The 22528-nt window shown below is 29.1% G+C and overlaps 1 protein-coding gene and 1 long non-coding RNA gene across 4 annotated transcripts; one reads left to right on the top strand and one right to left on the bottom strand.

Moving 5' to 3' along the window:
* Positions 1–6954: 6954 nt before the first annotated feature.
* LOC115698227 (protein NARROW LEAF 1) lies at positions 6955–16272 on the bottom strand. Of its 3 annotated transcripts, none has more exons than XM_030625426.2 (7): positions 15912–16272; positions 14949–15055; positions 14117–14617; positions 13672–13815; positions 10474–10714; positions 9276–9776; positions 6955–8108 (listed from the first exon to the last, which is right to left on the bottom strand). In XM_030625426.2, the coding sequence occupies exons 3-7, from the start codon at positions 14606–14608 to the stop codon at positions 7678–7680; spliced, it is 1809 nt and encodes a 602-aa protein (XP_030481286.1). In that variant the 5' UTR covers positions 14609–14617; positions 14949–15055; positions 15912–16272; the 3' UTR covers positions 6955–7677. The 3 variants fall into 3 exon arrangements, with proteins under 3 accessions (XP_030481286.1, XP_030481287.1, XP_030481288.1); XM_030625427.2 differs by having other exon boundaries at positions 14949–15051; positions 15912–16224; XM_030625428.2 differs by lacking the exon at positions 14949–15055 and having other exon boundaries at positions 15912–16221.
* Positions 16273–17589: 1317 nt separating this feature from the next.
* On the top strand, positions 17590–21167 carry LOC133039855 (uncharacterized). The gene is made up of 2 exons (XR_009688793.1): positions 17590–18362; positions 20763–21167. It is a non-coding gene; the product is annotated as an uncharacterized LOC133039855 (long non-coding RNA).
* The last annotated feature ends 1361 nt before the right edge of the window (positions 21168–22528 follow it).

Here is a 22528-nt window from a genome sequence, read left to right as displayed (position 1 = left end):
ACAGATAATGTGTTGGTTGCGTTTGAGCTTTTGCACTCTTTCAAAAATAGAAGAAGAGGTCGTGTGGGTTATGCGACGATGAAACTCGACATGAGCAAAGCTTTTGACCGTGTTGAATGGATCTTCCTTGAAAAAATGATGCTTGCTATGGGCTTGTCTCCTATGCTTATTGAACTGATAATAAGATGCATTAATCTATGTCTTATTACTTTTTGGCTAATGGAGAAATTCAAGGCAACATTGTTCCTGGAAGTGGAAGAGGGATTTGACAAGGAGACCCTTTACCACCTTACCTTTTCATTATTTGTTCAGGAGTTTTATCTCATTTGTTATATTACGAAGAATAAAATCTAGGTTAAATGAATTATATACTTCATTGATTTTTTACGGAGATTAACTTGTCTTCATAGAATTTAATTTTTTTTCCTAGGTTAATTAGATTGCATGCTTCGTGGATCTATTGCTTAGCAAAAAGATTTAATTATTTAGTGCTTCGTCGTAATTAATTATAATACGGAGACTATGATAAGTGATTATCATCAGGGTTAATAGTTCAAATTAAGAATAAAAAGTAATATTTATCATCATTGTTCTTAATTGATTGTTGAAGGTGGAGAATAATTCTTAACTGCTTTTAAAATTGTAATCGTAATTATCATTCGTTATTTGTTTTTTTTTAATTGTAAACTCACATTTCCTCTTTTACTTTCTATTTCATATTGAATAATAAATTAATCATAATTCTCATGGGTTTGACATTTATTTTTCGTTATACTGAAGTAATTGGTAAATCTGAAAGAAAAAAAATTATTAAATTTATTGTGGCTTACGACACGTATCGATGGTATATATTTTTTGATGTATGGTATATAAATTTTATTGTATATAATATATTATTTATTTTAGATTATATTTAGTTTCTATTTTATTATATATAAATGTAGTATATAATTTTGTGTGTGGTACTTATTTTAATTGTGGTATATAATTTTGTTAGTATGGTATATATATTTTTTTAATAATATTATTTTGTTATAAAATACATAAGAAGAAAAGAAGAATAAGATGAAGAGAGAAAAAGAAACTGAATGAAATTTCTTAGTTGTTTATTTCAATGGGGAGAACCCCTATTTATACAAAAATTTGACTAAAAGAATGGGAAACTAAATCAATGTAATAAAGAAAAATACAACCAAGCATTAATGGTGATAATTAATTTGGTAATTTAAACATCCATAAATAATATTTCCTAACACTCCTCCTTGGGTGTCCATAAAATCTGTCTCATTAAAAACCTTGTTGAAAACTTGGTCAAAAAAAATAGTGCAGTGTAAACTAACTCTCCCTCATTTAGGTATTCGTAGAGATCTTATAATCGATGAATTCCAATCTTGTATGTCATCTTCTCAAATGTTGATGCTGGTGATAACTTGTGAGTAAGTCTGCAAGATTGACACTTGATTGAATTTGTTGAACACCATTATACATTCTCTTAAAATAAAGAAAAATATGGTGAAATGTATTTTAATTCTATCTCCTTCAATGTACCTTGCTTTTAGTTGAGCGATGCAAGTAATATTATCTTCATAGAGTACTGCTTATGTTGATAGTTCTTTATTGAGTGTAATCTATATATTTTCCGAATATGTTATGTCAATGATCTCACTTCCACACATTCTCTACTTGCTTCATAAAGTGCAAGTATACTAACATGATTTAAAGTTGCCTCGTTGAAAACCTTGTCAAGAAAAACCAGTGGGACAAAACCTAAGATAAGGAAGAAAGAGTGCAATATATATTTAATATTCATAATTATTTGCAAGTTGCCTCGTTAAAAACCTTCCCATGAAAACCTAGTGTGTGGGACAAAATTTGAGCTAAGGGAAAAAGAGTGCAACATGAATATGTCTCCCCCTCATGCACATATGATCCATAATTATTTTGGTGATGATATATCTCATAAGATTATGATTATCACTTTTAAAATATCACCGTATATTATCTATGGTCATATATTTTCTATAACTCTTTCAGAGCATGTGTGGACTTCTAAATTATGAATGAGGAGTTCGCAGAACATCATTATTTATCCAACTTATTTAATCATTAATGCATGTGTATATACAATATTATTTACACAAAAGTTTAAAATGTTATGTAGATATGAACATAACACATTAATGATAATATAAATTTTATTTTTGATAACGATGGTATTCCAAGACCATATATTTGTTCCATTCTTGTGTATGATCTTAATTTTCATATCAGATGATTATATCTATAATTCTTGATGCATATGAAGTACTTCAGGATGTCTCTACTAATGAACAAACTACATACATTTAATATTTCTTAATATATATAGAAATAAAAGTTTGTTCTTTAATCATTTATAATATAATCAAAAACTCTTCAAACGTCTATCACAACGTATAATTTACGAATTTATATTGCGTAGACAACCATACGTGTTTTTCAAATAATAATTTACTTACATGTCTTTATTTTATACAAAGATATTTGTCATATAGTGTACGCAATTTTAAATTTATATCACTTAAGACATGTATTAAATTTTTCTAGAATTTTTAGATAAGGCTAATTTCAAATTCTCACTATATTAGGAGCTCCAAATAAATAAAATTTGTTGCAATATTTATGTGACGCTTATAAATTCTCATAAAATATATTCCAGGCTATAATCAAATTATGATTATATTTTCTCAAGATTTAAGTCTTATTTCAATCAATCTTATGTCTATGCAAACTTTGTACAACAATTAATTTTGTGTACAAATACATATATGTAAATTTCTTATTAAAAATATTTATTTGCAAACCCTACAGGTTTAACTTCACTTTATGCGAGTAATCATGCTAGGATTGCGTCATAATATTTTGGCCAAAAACAAAATGTATGTTGATAATTCTCGAAAAATTTAATACCATGATCCTTGATATCTCATGTTAGTTTATTGCATATGCAAACATTCAACATCTATTGTCGACAAAATTTTCATTATATGATAATTTCCTCTTATATTGACATAACTTATAGAGATCTCTTTAAATTACATATTTTTCAAATATGTTTATCATTTATAGGTACCTATAGAGTTACACTTCAGGGATTCAATTATGATCAAATGTGTTATGTCTAACTTCTCTAGGGAGTCGCTTCTAGAGTACTGTTTTCATCATGGTTATCATTTTTAAATTATCAATGCTTTATAATATTAAGGTATCTCCATGAGTACCTATAGATTTAACAACTTTAAGACAAATCAAATGAACATTTATTAATAATTTCTACATTGTTCATTTATGCTTCAGGCGTTTTCGACTTATTCTAACTCAACTTTGAATAATATCGATTTGCAATTAATATATATTATTTTGAACTATATCGTTCTTATATGCTTTGTGCAAGGATTATTTTTCAAAAATCATCATTGATCCCAACTGCTTCTCTCCCCCTGATCGAGAGAATTTTAAAAAATTGTGATATCTAATAATATTAATACACCTGTAGAAATTTTAATATACCACAATAGATCAATAATTATTTAAACTCATATATATTATGTGAGATTGAACTTCAGGTTCAATAAACTTCAAGTCCAAGTTCAATAGTTATGAACTTAATTCATTTCTAAGAATGAGTCATACGTGTATAATTAGAAATACATAAATTTACAAATTTTGTAAATTCATGATCTTATTACATCGATAAGAAACTATGCAATAAAAATATAACAATGGCTCAAGATTATTTAAGAAATATAATCTAATCATTTTCTTCAAAAATAATTTAATATATATTTATTTTCTAGATAAATAAATAAAATCATATATATATATTAAAATAAATTATATTAAAATAATTATCAATAAAAATATAATTTTATCTTATAAACAAATATAAAAAAAATAAATGAAATACTACATATATTTTTTTATAAAATTAAAAATATGAAAATATACTTTTATTTTTTCTATGTGCAAAATATATGCACATTCTTCTTTTGAGCCTTATAAATTAACAATGAGAAGAATCTTCTCGTTCTTTAACAAAATTTAGTCAAATCCTTTGACAATTTATTGCATATTGATCATGTCAAAACAACTCAATTCATGAACTTCAGTTTCACTATAATTTGTATTTCAATGAAACTTTCATAAGGTAATATAAAATCACAACATATAAGTAATCGTTACAAGTTTTATTTTTATATACACAAATAAAATAATTATATTATTCACCAAAACATATATACTCTTCAGAAATAACTATTATGCATATAAAACTTTATATTTCTTTAGGAATTACTATCATTAATTCAATGATGTGTATAATTTAAAAGGTACATGTCAATTTCATCGTATTGTTGTAATGTTCAAATAGATATAACCATAATATATCATTTATATTTTTTCATATCTTTCTAACAACTGGTCTAATTTATTAATAGACTATTCAGCAGTCTAATTATCATGACTTAATAAAAACTATACATATAGGTACATACAAAGATATTTAACTACTTCAAGTAACAATTGTATGCAAGACTTCTTCAGAAAGCTTTTCAAGTAATCATTTTGTGATTCTTTATCACTTTGATTATATTAGATTATATTGGATCACTAACAAATATTAGTAAATCATATATTCACTTATCGAAATATGCAAACTAAATTAAATAGTAAATGTATAATATACATATCTTGAAACAACAATAGTTTAAAACCATTGATTTTAAGAAATAATAAAATATGTATATATTAATTTGCTTCTGACATTACTAATATATGTAAAATCTATATTCTATGAAATAGAATTTCACGTCTATTCATTCTCTTCAGGGAATGATATTAAAATATTCTAAATGTACAATGAATTTACGATATATTAAAATATGTGTACAATTCACATTCTATTCAATAATCAAATATAATTTTATCTTGATTATAAGTGTGTCCATTCTACAGGTATGTGACCACTATTATTCAATTCCATACATGATACATAGATTTCATGGACTTTGATTGTGTATGGTATTTCATCTTCTGGTTGTTTCCAATTTCTTCTAGAAATATTTGAGTAGTAAATAATATCATTGATTATTTAAAATTATTGCATTCACTTAGGGGAATGACGTTGAACAAGAAGAACATTATTATAAATTTCTTAAAAACTTATTAATTCATCTATAAAAATATAAGAAATTATTCAGTAATTTCTTTTACAATATTTTAAAGAATATATGAATATAATTTTTGCATAATCTTCAAGATGTATGCAAAATCTAATCTTTAATGTATGTAACATGCAATTATTTTTAATATAAACATCGTAAGTTATAACAATATATAATAACATGACTAATATATAGAATATGAACACTCTTTAAAATTAAAAAATTCAATTTCTATCATTCTCTGCAGAAAATGATGAACAAGTAATGCATATCTCATGTGTTTAAATATTATTAGTCATGTTCATTGTTATTCTTATACTTGATGTTTCAATGTAAATTTCTTAACATTCTTTTTGGGTATTCAAAACCCACTATAAAATTATATCAATAATAATCATTTTAATAATTCTTTGATTGTATTCACATAAATACAATATATATTTTTTTGACAAATATAAAATATTTACTTCAGGAAATATTTGCCAAAATCTATATCGATATTAGATTACCTTTTATTGTTCTCAAAGAATACAAAAACATATATATATGTAGATATGAATATATATATTCATCTTTTTTGTTATATTTCAGTAAATTATATGATGAATATTATATGCAAAATCTTCAGGATATATGCAAAATTTTATCGAGGACGTATAATCTTCAGGATATATGCATAATTTATATAGATATTCTATCATATCATAGGCACAAATATATCGTAAATATTATAAATAATAAAAACTTAATATGTATATAAATGAATTTAAGAATAACTATATAAGAATAAAATATATATATACATATATAAATAATATAGACATATAGATAAAAAAAAAAAAAAAAAAAAAAAAATTAACATTGTTTCAATCAAATGAGTATATATATATATTATGTATCGTGACTTTGAAATAATTCAAAAACTTAAACAAAATATTTACTTTGGGGTTTAGGCAAAGATTCGTGCTGATAACGTGTTATAAAATAATATAAAATATTTAAGAAGACAAGAAGAAGATGATGACGAGAGAAAGAGAAGTTGAATGAGAATTTTTTAGTTGTTTATTTCGATTGGGTAAACCCCTATTTATACAAAAATATATTAAAAGAATTGAAAACTAAATCAATATATAATAAAGAAAAATACAACCAAGCATTAATAGTGATAATTAATTTAATGATTTGAACATCCATAACTAATATTTCATAACATATTTATTTTATTTTCAATTGTTATGGGCATATATTTTTTATTGTAAATATTTTAATGTGTTATATATAATTTTGTTAGTATTATATATACATTTTATGTATTAATATATTAATTTTTTTTGTAATATATAATTTTATTATTACAATATATTAGTTTTATGCTACAATATATTAAATATTATAATATATACAATGTAAATGTTTAATGATATTATATATTCATTGTAATTAAAATAATTAATATAAAATAAAAGTAAATGTATACAACATAAATTTTATCATTATATAATTTTTTTAAAAAAAAATATAACATAAAAAATGAAAATATTTTTGTACTTTTTATTATCTAATTTATTATATTTTACTATTTTTTTTAAAAACTTTGAAAAAGAAAAAAAAAACATTTACTTAACTTATTTATCTCTTTCGGGGTCATTTTCCACCTAACCCCATCAAATATATAAGATTTTAAAATAGAGTCAAATAAGTACTATATTGAGTGTTTCAAAAAGAAAAATAAGTACTATATTGAAAACAAAAGTTACCGAATAAAAGAGTAGATGTATTTAAATTGAGTGTCTAATATTACTCTTATCTATATATCACAAATGTAATCGAAATTCTTTATGAATTGTGTATGGAGTGACCACTAATGGAAGGAAGAGATTGGTTTTCATGTTTCACAATCGAAACTGAAAATCACTAGATAAGTCATGAGTGACGAATGTTAAAATGAAAAGTAACATATACAAACATATTGACAATACAATGTGAATTCATTAAACAAACTGGAAGATTCAATAATGCAGTCCAGCTTGGTCCCCCCTCTACCACAAATATATGACATTCCTGTATGGAAGTTTGAACAAGCTAAGTGGCTTCCAAAAGTAACATTTTACATTCTTTTCAGCTTCCCATTTTACTCTATTCATGCACTGCCCCCCATCAAAAGAGTGATTATGGTACAACACTTTCGGCAAAAGGGTAGAGGAAATGAAAATTTAACAACATGGTAACCCTCAATCTCTCTAAAATATTTGTATGACCCATATTGTAACCTATAATTTAATATCATTGTTCAAAAAATAATAATTGATCCAGAGGGCACAAACCTGCTGATGCTGTTCTTGTGTTTAGGCCTTAAGAGGAATCTTGCAATATAGAATTTCCATTCCTAGTCCCAACACCAGGATTGGTAAAAGGAAGCAGCTATCTTTCAATGACACTGTTCCTCCAATAGAAGCTTATTAAATCTACTCAGTTGCTACTTCATTTTCGGTTCCTCAGAAGAAGGCAAGTTCTTTCTTCTCTTTGGTTCAGGTTCACCAAGCCGTAATGAAAATAAGATCTCCTCATCAGAACCATTCCTCAATCCTGAGAGGTTTTTTGATTCTGGGTTTTCCTCTTGGCCAATGTTATGCACTGTAGATCTGCTGGTAAAACTAGGAATGAATTGGTGTTCAATGTTCAGATCTGTTTCAATTCCATTTCCAGTGTGAATCTCACTTTCCCTTAAAGTTCTAGCTGGTGCTTGACAGGATTCCCTTTCAATTAGAACTTGTCGAATATTTAAACCAAGAGGCTCCGAATTCCCTTCAAGTCTATCCCTAAATGGCACTCGGTCTGTCGGGGATGACTCCCCAACTGTAGAATCCATCCCTGCAGCTGAAGCATTTATTTGCTCTTGCACCGCAGCTATTTGAACAATGAAACCACATATATGCAACACTAATCAGGAACAAAGAAAACCATAATAACAATAATATATTAACACTTGGACTAAATTAATCAATCCAGTAATGTATCGAGTAAAAAAGAGATAAGTTAATTACACATTCAATAGTGTCCCAGAAATTTGCTACAAACTCTCGTTGTCTTTTGGTGTTCCTTCACTTGTTTAACATTTGATTAAGGAAAATATAACAGCTTAACCATAATATTTCATGCAATATTGTTATTTGATATTCTGTCTGTTTACTGACTACTAAAGCCTTTATAGTTTATATATCTACAATTAGACATTTTCTACTATACGATTGCAATGTGTAAATAAACAATTATAAAAGAAAACCAATTGCTGTGCACAAACAAAAACAGAGACATCTTGCTGGAGGAAAGTAAAAGGATGTCAGAAAAAGTTCCAGTGCCCTTGAGAATCCACCTTAGAACTTTATATGGAAGTTAAAACTATGACAAGTGTCACTTTCTTGTTAGCAAGCCCAGTGCACCAGAGTAGCAAACTTAAACATCATTAGCAAGGCGTCCAACATCAAACCCTTCAGCAGAACAAGCAATAAAATTTGCAATATCCTCATTCAAATAGCACATATGACCAAACAAAGATCATATTTCACATTACCCTCAGTTAAGACATCCCCATCATCATGTATCCGCATATCTTAAAGCACGTCAATACATGATGATGAGGACTTTGTAATCAATCTGGTCAGTGTTTGTGTTACTAAGGGGAAATGATTAGAATTTGAATTAATAGGCCACAAGGAATAGCAAAAGATATCCATACAAAGTTTAAGGATGGATAGTACAAATTGGCTGGCATTTTTACTAATTGGATGAATAGTAATTTGAGGTCATGGTTGCGATTCCAGCTTAAGGATGTCTAATGTTGCAGAAATTACTGCCATTCTTTACGGTTCGGAAAAGAAAAAATGAATAGTTTTACTTTCCACAGTGAAGCATGTTACTTAGCCAAATTAAGAAATGTTTTAATGAGGTCATAGCAAAGGAGCACAAGAATGTCTATTAATATGTAAGTAACTAGAGAGTGAAAGAAAAGAATGTCTTCAGGAAATCATAGTAATAAGAGATGAGAGAAAAGCCACCTAGCTCAAGAGCACAAACCTTGTAGCCCTTCATTTGTTGTGATAAGATCAAGTTCCAGGAGATCAAGAAGGCGTCCTAGATCAACCCCACTAGTCCAATTCTCGGGGGTTTGGCCAACTTTTAATTTCAAGCGGCCCCTGTTTGCTGTCCCTCCCCAAATGATCCCAACTGGCCGTGGCTTCTCCCCATTTGGACTAGTTAAGAGGATGAGACTTCCACTATCACCTTCAAGATCAAAGGTCTGCTGGTTCTCACCAACAACAAGAAAATCAGTGAAGAAACAGATCCCCTTTTCATCATTGTACTCTAGGGCGTAAGCCATTATGGTCCCAGTAGTTAAGCCAGAACTTCTCCCAACTTTGACCACCTGCCTTCCAATCAGACTGTTGATCGGAGACTGCAAATCTATGACATTGACATCACCAATCTCACCCACTCCTTTCACAGTTATATTTACGTTATTCATGTTGAAATCTTCCGCAAAAGGAATGAAAGCACCATCAGCTCGCACAAATGTTTCTGCAGGAACACCACATTGTAGTTGGATGTATCGCAGTCAGGATACAATGGGAAACCTTTAGAAAAAATGTGAGCAGAAAGATAAAAAATGAAACCACCCACAGGATGCACCTTCAGGATACTCAAATGCCTAAAAGCACAAAACATCAAGAAAAACATGACAGTAAACTTCAGCTGGTAGGACAGGAGAGAGTCCTTCACCAGTAATGTAATAAAAATAAGTATCTTTCTAACTTTGAAAAGGCCTCCTTTGAATACTGATATTATCAGGAGTTTATAGTTCAATAATTCTCAGAAGAAATAAAGAGGTCAACGAGACAAAAGCTTATAGAAAGTACATGAAAACTACTAATTCACGGAACTGACATAGGTTGATCTTGGCTATTCTGGAGTAAAGCTTGACCACTTCCAAAGTGAAAATCTAAAAGCCAACATCAGTGCCTAAGCTTAAATTTAGCTATTTTGATCCTATGAAGCATATAGTGAATTTAAAGGAATTTTGTCCCTTGGTCACATATAAGAAAAGAAAAACGAAACAAAGAGAAAGAACTAGGTATACAATTCTAGTGCAGGAAACAATACGCACAGTCACACCTCTTCGCTAACAAAACACTAATAATAGTGATAAAATAACTCTTACGAGTCCAACTAATAGAAGTAATGCATGATTGATTACAGAAATTAAGAATTTTTTTACCTGCGTTTGTTCCAGCAAAGATTCCATACCAAAGATCATCTGTGATAAAGGATGTTGCCCTCTCCACAGCTCCCAAATATACACCAGGTCCAAGACTTGGTGGTAAAGGATGAAACATTTTCTGGTTTGGATAATCTAAATCAACAGCCACATGTCGATTAGTGAGAAAACCAACCTGACGATTTCCAGTTCGACTTCTAACAATAGCACCCAAGGTTCCATAAGTCTCTTGGCTTGCAACCTAGACAGAAATGAAGCAATTAAGGTATAAGAGTATTAAAAGTAGCTTGAACTGTTTACGGCACTTATCAGAGCATAAAAAACTCCGTTTCATGAATTAATGATACAGCAACATGAAAATCAATTTATAAAATAACATATGTCCCTCAATGTCAGAATAATCTAACCATTAAATCCATGGTGTGTCTAATCAAACCAACCTGCGGTGTTCCACACAAGCAAATATAATATGGAGAATATAACGAATCAAGATAACTTTGTTTATCAATTCTGTACCAGTTAAACTTGTTTGAGTGACATCAGAAGAAACTCCACTAACAATAAAATTTATTATTCTCAAGAGAATAAAAGCAACTGAAAATATCAGAAGGCCTCCCAAACCCAGTGACAAGTCATTGACACTTTTACTCTTTATTTTAAGCAGTAAAACATTATCATATATTAAGCAAAAGGTAGAAAGAGACAAAGATAGATGTCTACTTAGGTACAACAATAAATCCACTTGGTAAAGAAATCAGAAAAACAAAAAATACTTTGAACTCTTTACACCAAAAAGCCAAGATGAAAAGTGATTGACCTAATATATCCAGAGAGACTCGCTGTTTAATTCAAACCGATAGAAAAGCAGGCCATAACATATATTGAGTTACATAATAAACTGAACATGCAAACACTTGGACATAATATTTATAAGAATGTAGAAGAAGAAATATGTCTGTTAATAATAAGCTTCCTTTTCCCAACACTTTGGTATAGTTGATTCATTCCCAAAAACCAGATTATAAAAACAGTTCTTTTGTTGGTTGTAAATGACCATGGCAGTGAATTGAAAGGACCAACAAAACAGAACCGCCAATAAATTATCAATGTAGAATTGATCTAACTTGCCAATACTGTATTTACCATTGATTGACATAAGAACCAATTAGTAACACATCTACGTTTGGGAAAGCTTATAGAAGGAAAGGACATATGATGACGGAGTGGCTTCTTTTAACACTGTACTTTAATGACCTGAGACCAATTTAAAAGCTTAATTAACACACATCAACTGTGAATCAATAGTAGTAGAGAGGGCCATTTCCATACAAATAAAGCAAGAAATTAGCCTGTGGAAGAGCCAGATAGAAGTTGCCAAGTTTAAGTAACCAAAATGATCTTCAAGCAGTAAACCACAAATAAATAGGTAAACCCACATCATGAAGAAGAAAAAATGTTCGTGAAGCTTAATAAGGAGCAAGTGTAAGAGAGAACTTAAATAAACATAGAAGGAAATAATTTCAGCTTACCATATAGAATAACAGAAATTATGGTCATTATATTTTGAAATGAGTAATACAATCTACGCCTTTCTGGCCATTTTATGGACATTATGGTTAGAGAAGAACAAGAGATTTTTACAATTGTACTAAGTCGATTTAGGATAGCAGTTTGGGTGCGGTATCAGAGACTGTTCTGTAATTTAACAGAATTATCAAGACTTGTAAATGTCTTGTTTTCTGACTCGGAAAGCAAAGACATGTTCTGTAATTTCCCTTAGTTATGGGTGTATATCGGGATCATTTGACAGAATCATCAGGAATTGTATTATTAGTTAGATAATGATACAGTATCTTTATTTAATAAAAATAATCAAATAAGATAAAACTGTAAGCAATATGATACTGATCAGAAAATCACTACTTGTTTTAGTCCTTATTTTCCAAGATACATTTTCACAAAACAAAAGGAGTGCATAATCTTTAGATTGGAGAGGAATCTTAGCCAGGAAATGAATATACTGCTCTGAAATTAGCAAAACAGAGAAAAAAAAAATATAGGCAATTAGGATTTTGACCCCCTAAACTTTAACATGTACCAAATCATGCTCTTGAACTTTTTTGGCCGTTAAAAATTCCCCTAAACTATTGAGATTGTTAGATTTAAGGACTTTTGTCTAATTTCATTCAATTTTATTATTTCAGTGATTGTTTATGTACTAAATCATGCTCCCCAAATTTTGATATCTACCAAATCATGCCCCTCGAACTTTGACATGTACTAAATCATGCCCCCTGAACTTTCATCCATGTTAGACTTTTTTTACTAAAATTAGACAAAAGTCCTTAAATCCAACAATCTCAATAGTTCATGAGGCATTTTTAACGACCTTAAAATTTCAGGAGGCATGATTTGGTACATGTCAAAGTTCGAGGGGCAAAAATCCTAATTAGCCAAAAATAAAAAACACCCAATTCTTTTAATTTAGCACATAATTAAAACAAATCAGCCTTGAAAGTAATAGAGATCAGCAAGGCATAAACCCACAACATCCTCAAAGTTTGATGTTGCCTCAAAGAACTCTTCTTTTCTCAAACAATCTCCATAAAATAAAATAGGTCTTCATTCTTTCTATCCATGGACAAACAAGATCAAAAATAAACATTATTCCCAAATGTACTCTTTCTTTGACTACATCCCCTCACAAAATTCAATAGAAAAACAGAAATTATAATTTTACAGGTTACCACAGCAGTCCTAGTTATGTCAGCAAAGAGTTCACAATTTGGTGCATAGTTGTATACAAAAGAGAGGGGACTCAAAAAGCTGAACTCTAAGCAAAAACACTCTGTTTTATTGATCAAACAAAAATTTCTTTCAATTCTAATACAATTCTTTACTGCCAACTGCCAAGGCAAAGGCAATGGAAACTCTTTACAGGCAAGTTTCATTAAGCACTTTTCAAAACGTTCATATATCTTGCATAACTCTCATCATTAAGCATTTTCATTAAACCATAATAGTATTATGTGTGACAAAAAAATATAAGGTTGGGTACAGATTGAAAGCCCATACATTATGATTTAAAATGAAACACAATTCCCATCAAAATACTAAGACTGTTCCACCAACAATACTAACCTAAATACATAAGATGTAAACCGGAATTTTTGTCAAGGAGAAGAAGAGAAGGAATACCTGGGAACCAGAACCAATGCAAGGATCACTTCCCCTCAATCCATCTACAAGCTCTGTATATAGTTGTTCCTTAGGTGTTGCAGCAGGTGCACCATAATAGGAAAACTCTACAACATCAACATCACACCATACACCTCCTGGCCCCTGGCCCAATTATAGAAATTGCATTTCATTTCAGAAACGAAAGAGAAACTTGCAACATTACAAAGGACTGAAATAAGTATACATGTTAAAAACCATTTGAAAAGAAAAAAGGGCTATTTATTTATGACATTTAAGCTGTCAGCATAAACTAGTTGTCCGTCTAGATTTAGTTGTAGTTGGTGATGATTGGGGCATGTACAATTATGTTTAAAGTGAATAACAAAATTAGAAGTAATAGTTGACACATTAAAGGAAACTGAGTGAATTTGTTAAGGCAGGTACATAATAACAATAAGAATACCTCAAGGGCAGCAGGCAGGCAGTGTAAATGGTTGAGCCATTGCCTGTGAACTTTACGAGCAACAAAGACAAGAATGGCAGGAATATCTGTTAGAACACCCCTTCGAATTCGAAACCCAATTGCTGTGCCAAGACTAAACCGACGCAAAATCTTGCTATGAAATGCTCTAATAGTCATCAACTCTAGCAAGGTGGTAGCTTGCTGCCCTTTTGGCAAACCAAAAGTCTCAGGCAGAACACCTTTCTGCAAGTTTCCAAAATAATTGGCCCTATCTTCTGCTGCATCAATTAATCGACTTGAAGTTGGCCATGAGAAGTAGGCGGCATTACTCTCAGAGTGCTGACCAGCTGAAGCAAAAGGCTGTAGAGGAGGACTGGATGAGGGCAAATTAGGATGACCGCAGTAATTGCGATCCAAATCAAGAGCAGATTCCTCTGATTGAGTTGATCCAGAGGGATGAAATCTTAAATCTAATCTGATCCTGTCCATCATTCAGCTCTCCTGTGTGATTTAGATTCAACATTTATCAAAAAATGAATCTGCATATACATATATCATAAGTCCCAGCTACCAAAAGTATATATTTATAAATGTACATATTATATAAATCACATCTATCTTTATATTATTAAATATTTCAAAATGGTGTTTAAACTTTAAACTGAAGAACATAGAATATCATAAATTCACTAACAAATGATATGCTAAGTTGACATCTATTCCAACACCATATCAAATTTATTCTCACAATGACTGATAAAATCATTAATCCATACTGAACACTACAATTAAAATTGTGATAAAGATGCTTCTACAACAAACTTTACGCTACCTCTTCTCATAAAGAACTAGCACAACCTTCAGACGACCACTTCAGAGAGCATGTCTGGGATAGGATGCAGCCTTGTGATTTACTTTTTGCTTAGTATATGGGCCTTGCTTCACAAACCAAAAGGGGGAAGATCCAAAATTTCAAACACAACAATATGTATGCATATATATATATATATAAGATATAAAATCCACATAGACTGTCCAAGCAAAAATAGCTTCTAACAAAAATGAAACAATACTTGTTAATCTCTTTCTCTTAGTGTTTTTCTTTCAGCATTCCTTCTGGTTCATTTGTATTTGAGATTGTTTCCAAAAAGATATAACTCACACTCCCCAAAGAACTTACAACACTCATGGCATCATGCTCATAGTGTACCTCTCAGCTCAAAACAAGGTCTTTATCTTCCATATATAGCAAACCATGCTCTTTAAATCAATAACTTTTTCAAATGAAGTAAATGCAAATTGAAATTATAATAAAATCGAATGCAATTTTAGAAGAACTAACATTTCTTTAGGAACAATCACACTTCTTTAAGCTCCAAAACCGCAAAAGGATACTATTCTACAAAAACTTCAGATGAATATATGTGTACATGCATATCCACAGGAAAACTGAACATTCCAATCAATAATACACAAATCTAGAAGCAAAAGCAAGAGCAAATGAAGTTGGTAAGAAAACAGGGGAGAGGTTATACTAAAACTAAGCAATTGAAAATAAAAATAACAATAATAACACAAAGTCAATTCACAAAATGGGTAGCGGAAAAACGAGCAAAACGCCATTACTAGTAAGAAGAAAGGCTCGACCCAAAAAGAAGTCTTTATAAAATCAATAGCACAAAAATATAGATTTAAAAAATAATAATAATAATAATAATAATAATAGATGAAAGAAGAAGAAGAAGAAGAAAATGAGATAAGAAAGCTTGACAGTGCATTCAAATAAAGAACTAACCGATCGACAATGGCGGAGCTGTGATAGAGGTGTCCAAACAAAATCCCTTTAATATACTCATGCCCTAGTCCAGATTTCCCACACCCATCATTGAATACGATCAGATTTTCAGCTAAAAATCACACCTTTTAAAAGACCCAATTTCCACCATTGCTTAGAGGGCAGCAATGAGTAATCTACTCAAGTCTCCACTCCAGAGAGAGAGAGAGAGAGTAACTATATTTAGTAAGAGAGAAGCTACCTTATAGCTTCTGTAGAGAGAAGGATAGAAAGAGAGAAAGAAAGGCCTTGTATTTGGTGAGAAACCAAACATTATATATATATGTAGTATCTGAACTGAAGAGTTATACAATACTACAATTAACCAAAATATAAATTCTTATTATCATTATTTATTATAATAATTATTTTTATTTTATTATAATAATTAATTCTAAAATATTATCACTTTCTTTTTCCTTTTTCATATTCTTCCCTTTTGTTCGGTGTATTTAATAGTTATTTATTTATTTTTTTACTTTTCTTTTAGCTTATATTGATATTAATTTGTGGTCAAGAAGAAATTAATAAGATTGTATAATTTTTTTTTTTTTCATTTTTCTTTTGATTAAAATTTATTTTCTTGGATCCCTTTGATATTTGTTTGGTGGAAGAGAAAAGGGCCCATCCATATTTGCTCCCCAAAAGCAACGCACTCTTCATCCTAATAATTCAATTCTCATCTTAGCTCTAAGAATATAAGATGGTGAGCCAATTCACATTTTAGCTCAGTAAATATATGATTGCAAAAATTTTATAATATAATTTATAAATATGTATCCCCTTCAAAATATATATATAAGGAGTGGTGCAATGTTAAATTTTATTCGTTTTCATACTATGATATAATTTAAATAATTTAAATTAGATTACTTGATTATTTTTATAGGGTCTTTCTTTAATTTTAATGGTTGATTGAAAATTGTCAATTATTGTTCAAATTAATTATATGTGTTGTGGGACATCAAGAGTGGAATTGGAGACAATTTCTCATAAACTTCCAATATAATTATTACCTCTTTCTTTATTAAGTGGCATTTATCTCAATAGTGAAACTTTAGGAACCTCTCTCTCTCATGTGGTACTCCATTATTTTCTTCATCCCAATTGCAACCTTGCTAAAAAAGAATTGCCTTTCTAGAAGTGAAATTTTCTCTCTCATTCTCTCTCCATCCCATCAATATTATCTTCTCATTATCTTCAACTTTTTTATAAATCATATTGCATTCATTTTCAATTATCAAATAATGATAAGCCTGCCAATTTTATTATTAACAAATCTATAAACAGAAACTCCATCACTTCTTTCTACTACTAACCATGCTTTCACTAAAACAAGAAATACTCAGCTCCTATATCAACATGTAATATCTGATCATGTATCCCAAATAAAATTTATCAAATAAGGTATAAAAAAAAACCAAAAAGAGTATTGAAGGAATTTTGGTGCCATGTAGAGATTTCTTCATCATCAGATGAGATGAGAGAGGAACAAAAACATCAACAAATCGCTATTGAGAGGGAAATAAAATTGGAAAAAGATGTATTTTTTGTAAACAAGTCAAAATCATTCATCTCGTACTAGATTCATCCCTTTTATAGCCATTGTACATATTGATCATAAGGGGCTCAAGTTGGGAGAAAGAGAGAAAAGTGTAGATGAATAAATAAAGTTTTTTGTCATAACATATATGTTTGTTATGCTTGACAATGATCAAAATTGCCTTGTCCTGTAACTAAAACCATACACATACACATATACATATCTATGTAAATAAAAACTTTATATTTATATATAAAATGAAATGAAAGAAATAAAAACAGGTTGAAAGAGACAGAGAGAGAGGGAATCAAAAGACTCCAAACAAGGTCGTCCATCCTTAATAGAAAAAGGAAAAATGTTTCAACAATACAATTATTAAATAAATAACAATACAATACACAAAAAAACATTATATGAATAATAAGGAAAGTGGGTTCCACCACAATCTGGGTCTACTTTATAAAAGATAGAGTGATTTTTGTAGGAGCACTCACCTTGGTGTCGTTGGAAAATCTACTACTATTACTATACTAGCTAGCCCATTTCTTCATTGCTTTCTATTTTAGTGGAATGGCCCCTCTTCTTAGCCTTTGTAATCACTCTTTTTTGTTTCAAAAAAAAAAAAAAGTGTAATCACTCTTTTTCCTTTTCGCAATTTTTCTCTTTACAAAAATAATAATAATAAAAAAAAATGTTGTAACACCTAACTAAATTATAAAAGCAATTGATTCCTAAAGAGGAGGAGAAGGAGAAGGAGTACTTCTACCACCCAAACTGCCCTGGCTGCAAGGTCCAACAATATAAAGATTTGCAGCAAGGTTTCCCTGTTCGAGACCTATTTCGCATTTGGGCTATTGTCCTCGCCAGTGGTACGTATCAATTCAATAATAATCCTATTAGTATTCTCTCTCTGTTTTTTATGATTTTACCTGGGGATTTATTCATTCTTTTCAAAAACAATCCAATCCTATACGTTTATGATTGTTTTTTTTTCTTTCAAATCTTATACATAGCATATTATAGTTAATCGACTTTTTGGGGAACTTTTATTAATTCTCTCCCAATCTTATCACCATTGCAAAATATGTTACTTGGGAATTTATGATATTATTTGAACTAATAAATAAGATGATTTGTAAAACATAGTAACACTATTCTTCTAGTTTATATTATTTCATTTTTCATTTTTGTGCCACAGATTGTATATACATACAGTATGTGAATCTAGATAACACTAGTCTTTTAGTTTTAGATTCATTAAGATTGTTTGTAGTTGGTTTGTCTGGGAATTTATGCTTGGTTCTTTTTGAGTTAGTGAAAGACCTATAGATTTTAGAATTTTTGCTTAAATGTTTGCACAGTGTGATGAAGTTTTTGAGTTAAATTTTTTAAATTTAGTTTTGAGCCTGGGAGATCTCGGTCAGTGTCGTGTTGGGTTGAAGGCTGAAATGGTGGATAGTTGATTTCATCTTGTTGTTTGTTATTGATTTTGTTCTTTTTTGGGTGAGCTGATATAATAGGATATAGTGGTAATTTTGTTATAGGTTTGTTTATATTGATTTTGTTCTATTTTGTGCCATTATTTATGGTTTTGGCGCCTTACAAGGCTTTAGCACCTATTATATGGTTGGGCCCCTAATTATTTAGGGTAGTTTGTTTAAATTTTCACGATTTCCGGTATTGAATGTATAAGAAAATTTTGACAGAATAATATTTTAAAGTTAAAGTTATGCACTATACAGATTTATTAGTCGGAATAAAAGGTTATTTGGGTTAAGGTATGAATTAAAGAATATTTTAAACTGAAATAAGGTTTAAGAGCATTTACTTTAAATGCTAATTCCTATTAGCTATATTTTGGTTTATATTTTTTTAGGAATTTTCGTGTTTGAAATTTTAGTATTCAGATTTTAATATTATAATTAATTAAATAAATTAAAGAATAAGAATCTTGAGGATCTTGTAATAAAGGGAGGTGGTAATACTAATGGTGATCTAATGAGAATATATTGCTTCAGATATACTTGGGAAGTCAAATTATTATGGAATTTTGGTTTGTTATCAATATTATGGGAATGCACCAAAATTATTACATTATTTGTATTTTTAAATAATTTCTGGATGAGTGGTATTAGCTTTTTTATGGAAGAAATAGAAGTACAAATTTAATGGATGAGCTGCGCCATTATTATGGCTTGGGTGCCTTTCAAGGTTTTCACCCTTGATTTATGGCTGACACGTAATTATTTAGGGTAATTTGGTTCAAATTACAAGATATCATTAATTATAAAAATATTATAAAATCTAATAGCTAACAATTATGGTATGTAACTATGAGATTATTGCCTTATTAGCTTATTATGGATAAAATAATATTAATTTTGGCTAGATAAATTATAAATATGAGTTTATTATAGATAACATAATATTATAAATAACATAATATTAATTTTTGTATATAAATTATAAATGTGGGATTTTGTAATTAATTGGAGGTAGGAACATTTATTGTGAATTGAGAATATTTTGTTTTATTTTATTTTTATTTTTGGAAAGATATTGAAATTAATGGAAAGTAAATGCTAATGAAGTATTGAGATTATTGCCTTATTAGTTGTATAGGAAGATACTAATATTAATGGTTTTTATAATAATTTGAATGGTATAATAATTAGGAGGTCATCTTTTTAAATAATAAATAAGGAAGCATTATGTCATAATACCGAATTGGATTAATTAATATTAATTTAATATTATTAATTAAATGTATGATTAAGAGGTATTAGGAAAAAGGTATTTTTGAATGTGAAGAGTACAAATTTAAGTTTTAAGGATATTAATACAATTTTGGTTTAATTTAGGTTGAATAAAGATTATAGATTTCATGTTTTACGCTATAAATAAAACAATAAACAATTTGACTTATTAAGAATTTTGACATGTTTTAGTCTAAAATAAGTAATACTTTTAAGAAATAAATGAAAGAATTAGTATATAATATTTTGAATATTTAAGGAATAATGGGTATTAAAAGGAAAATTTTATTTATGTTTGTTTTTAAAGAGTAAAGGTAAGGAATAGGGATGAAGGTTATGAAGTAGAATGCTATAATTTAGTTATTACTAGCCAAAGGGTACTCCCTTTGGCTAGTTCTAGTATTTTATAGGGAGATCTAGTTGCTTAGTCTTGGCGGTTAGTTGATTCTATTCAGTTTGAATAATTTTCTAATTAAAGTTTTATTCTATTTTTTTATTTTTTTATTTTTTCAGGTGGAACTTCAGTTTTTATTGAGTTGAGAGCGTTGTTGGAAGATGTTATAGCTTTATTGTCTAAATTTCCGGGGGCAGTTTTGTCCCATGGGGCTCGCTCTAAGTTTTTAGCGGCCTATGGTTGGCAAAGCATGCTCTGCGGTTAGACGATGAGCTATCCTGGTTCGAGGAGGTTCCAGCGCCGGTGGCAGACGTGGGCGTCGTAAATTCATGAGTGATTTTAATCACTTTGTCAAAAAAAAAATAATAATAATAATAATAATAATAGATTCCATAATAATAATGAAATAGTAAAGTTTTATTTACACTATACATTTATAAAGATATATTATTTTAATAATTTTTATTTTGTTTAAAATATATATTATTTATTTATACTGATTTTTTAATTCATTTCTTCTTTTTTATACTCTCCAAAAACATACATATAAAATAAAAAATATATATATTTTAAATATTAAGATTAAAAAATAAAGAGATATGTGAAATTTTATTAGAAAAAAAATTATACATGATGTCAAAACAAAATACGAAAATAAAATTAAAATAATTATTGAAATTATAAAAAAAATAGTGTGAAAAAGAAAATTTAAGAAAATATTAGGAGAGATTTTTTAAAATTGCTTTAAGCTTATATTTTGTATAAAAAAATTCTTGTCAATAAAATATATTAAAAAAATTAATCAAAAATTGTTCTCTTAATAAGCACAAAACTAGTACAATAACTCGAATAAACTAAATGTAAAGACCGCTTAGTTTTAATTTAGAAATTAGCAGATACTTAAGGTTTAATTGTGGAAATTGGTTATTAACTTTGAATTATTTATTTATGATAATTTATTTGAATTTAAAATGCATTTTATATGTCATATATAGCATTTCATAATTTTGCATGTTTTGTGCCCGGTAACATTGGAACATAGTGTTTGGCTATTAGAATCACATCCTAGTATTTGTAGTATAGCGGGGCAATATAGTTAGACATTGGGAATGTAGGGAATAGTTGAGATATTAAAGTTGACAAAAATACCCCTAAGTGACCTTTTATGACTTTTAGAGTGGTAAGGGCAAAATGGTCATTTTGCCAATTTATGATTTGTTTTACATGGGTTTAATTAGGTTTATTAAATCTGATTTTAAGTTTTATTGTTGGCTGATATATTAAATAAAACAAAAACCTTTTATTCATTTATTTTTTTACAAAAATAAGAAAATTCAAGGAGAGGGTTCTCTCTCTCTCTCCTTGCGCCTCTCTTTCGAAACCCCATAGAAGCAGCTAGGGCTACTGTATTTTCTCTTCCATTCAAGCTTGTTGCAACATAGATTGAGTGTTCTTGAGTTCTAGGTAACCTCTTTGCAACTCTATCTTTGATTTCTTGAATTGTAAGAAAAAAGGATTATGCATGCTTTTAAGATTTTGATTGTTGTTTTTGCTGAAGTTGTTTGATATTATTTTCAGATGTTTAATTATGTTTAGATATGTTGATTTAAGCTTATTTTAGTAGATTTACCCAGGTTTTGAGTTTTAGAACTCAAACTTGGAGCTTTAATTGTGAAATTCGATTCTGAGCTTGGGTGCTAGTTTTATTGCTTGGTTTATGTCTATTGGGGTATATTATGCAGGTCTGGAAGGTTTGGTAAGATTTGGAGTCGATTTGGTTAGGGTTTGAAATTGTTTGGTTTTTTGGGGGAAAACTGGCTAACCGGTTTTACATACCTGTAAAATTGGGTAACCAGTTTTTGCAGCAGGATTTCTCGAAAAATTT

Source organism: Cannabis sativa, chromosome 7 (genome assembly GCF_029168945.1).
Source record: "Cannabis sativa cultivar Pink pepper isolate KNU-18-1 chromosome 7, ASM2916894v1, whole genome shotgun sequence".
NCBI classification, from domain to species: Eukaryota; Viridiplantae; Streptophyta; class Magnoliopsida; order Rosales; family Cannabaceae; genus Cannabis; species Cannabis sativa.
Note: the sequence above shows the minus strand (reverse complement) of the source record. Positions and strands in the feature narration are given on the sequence as shown.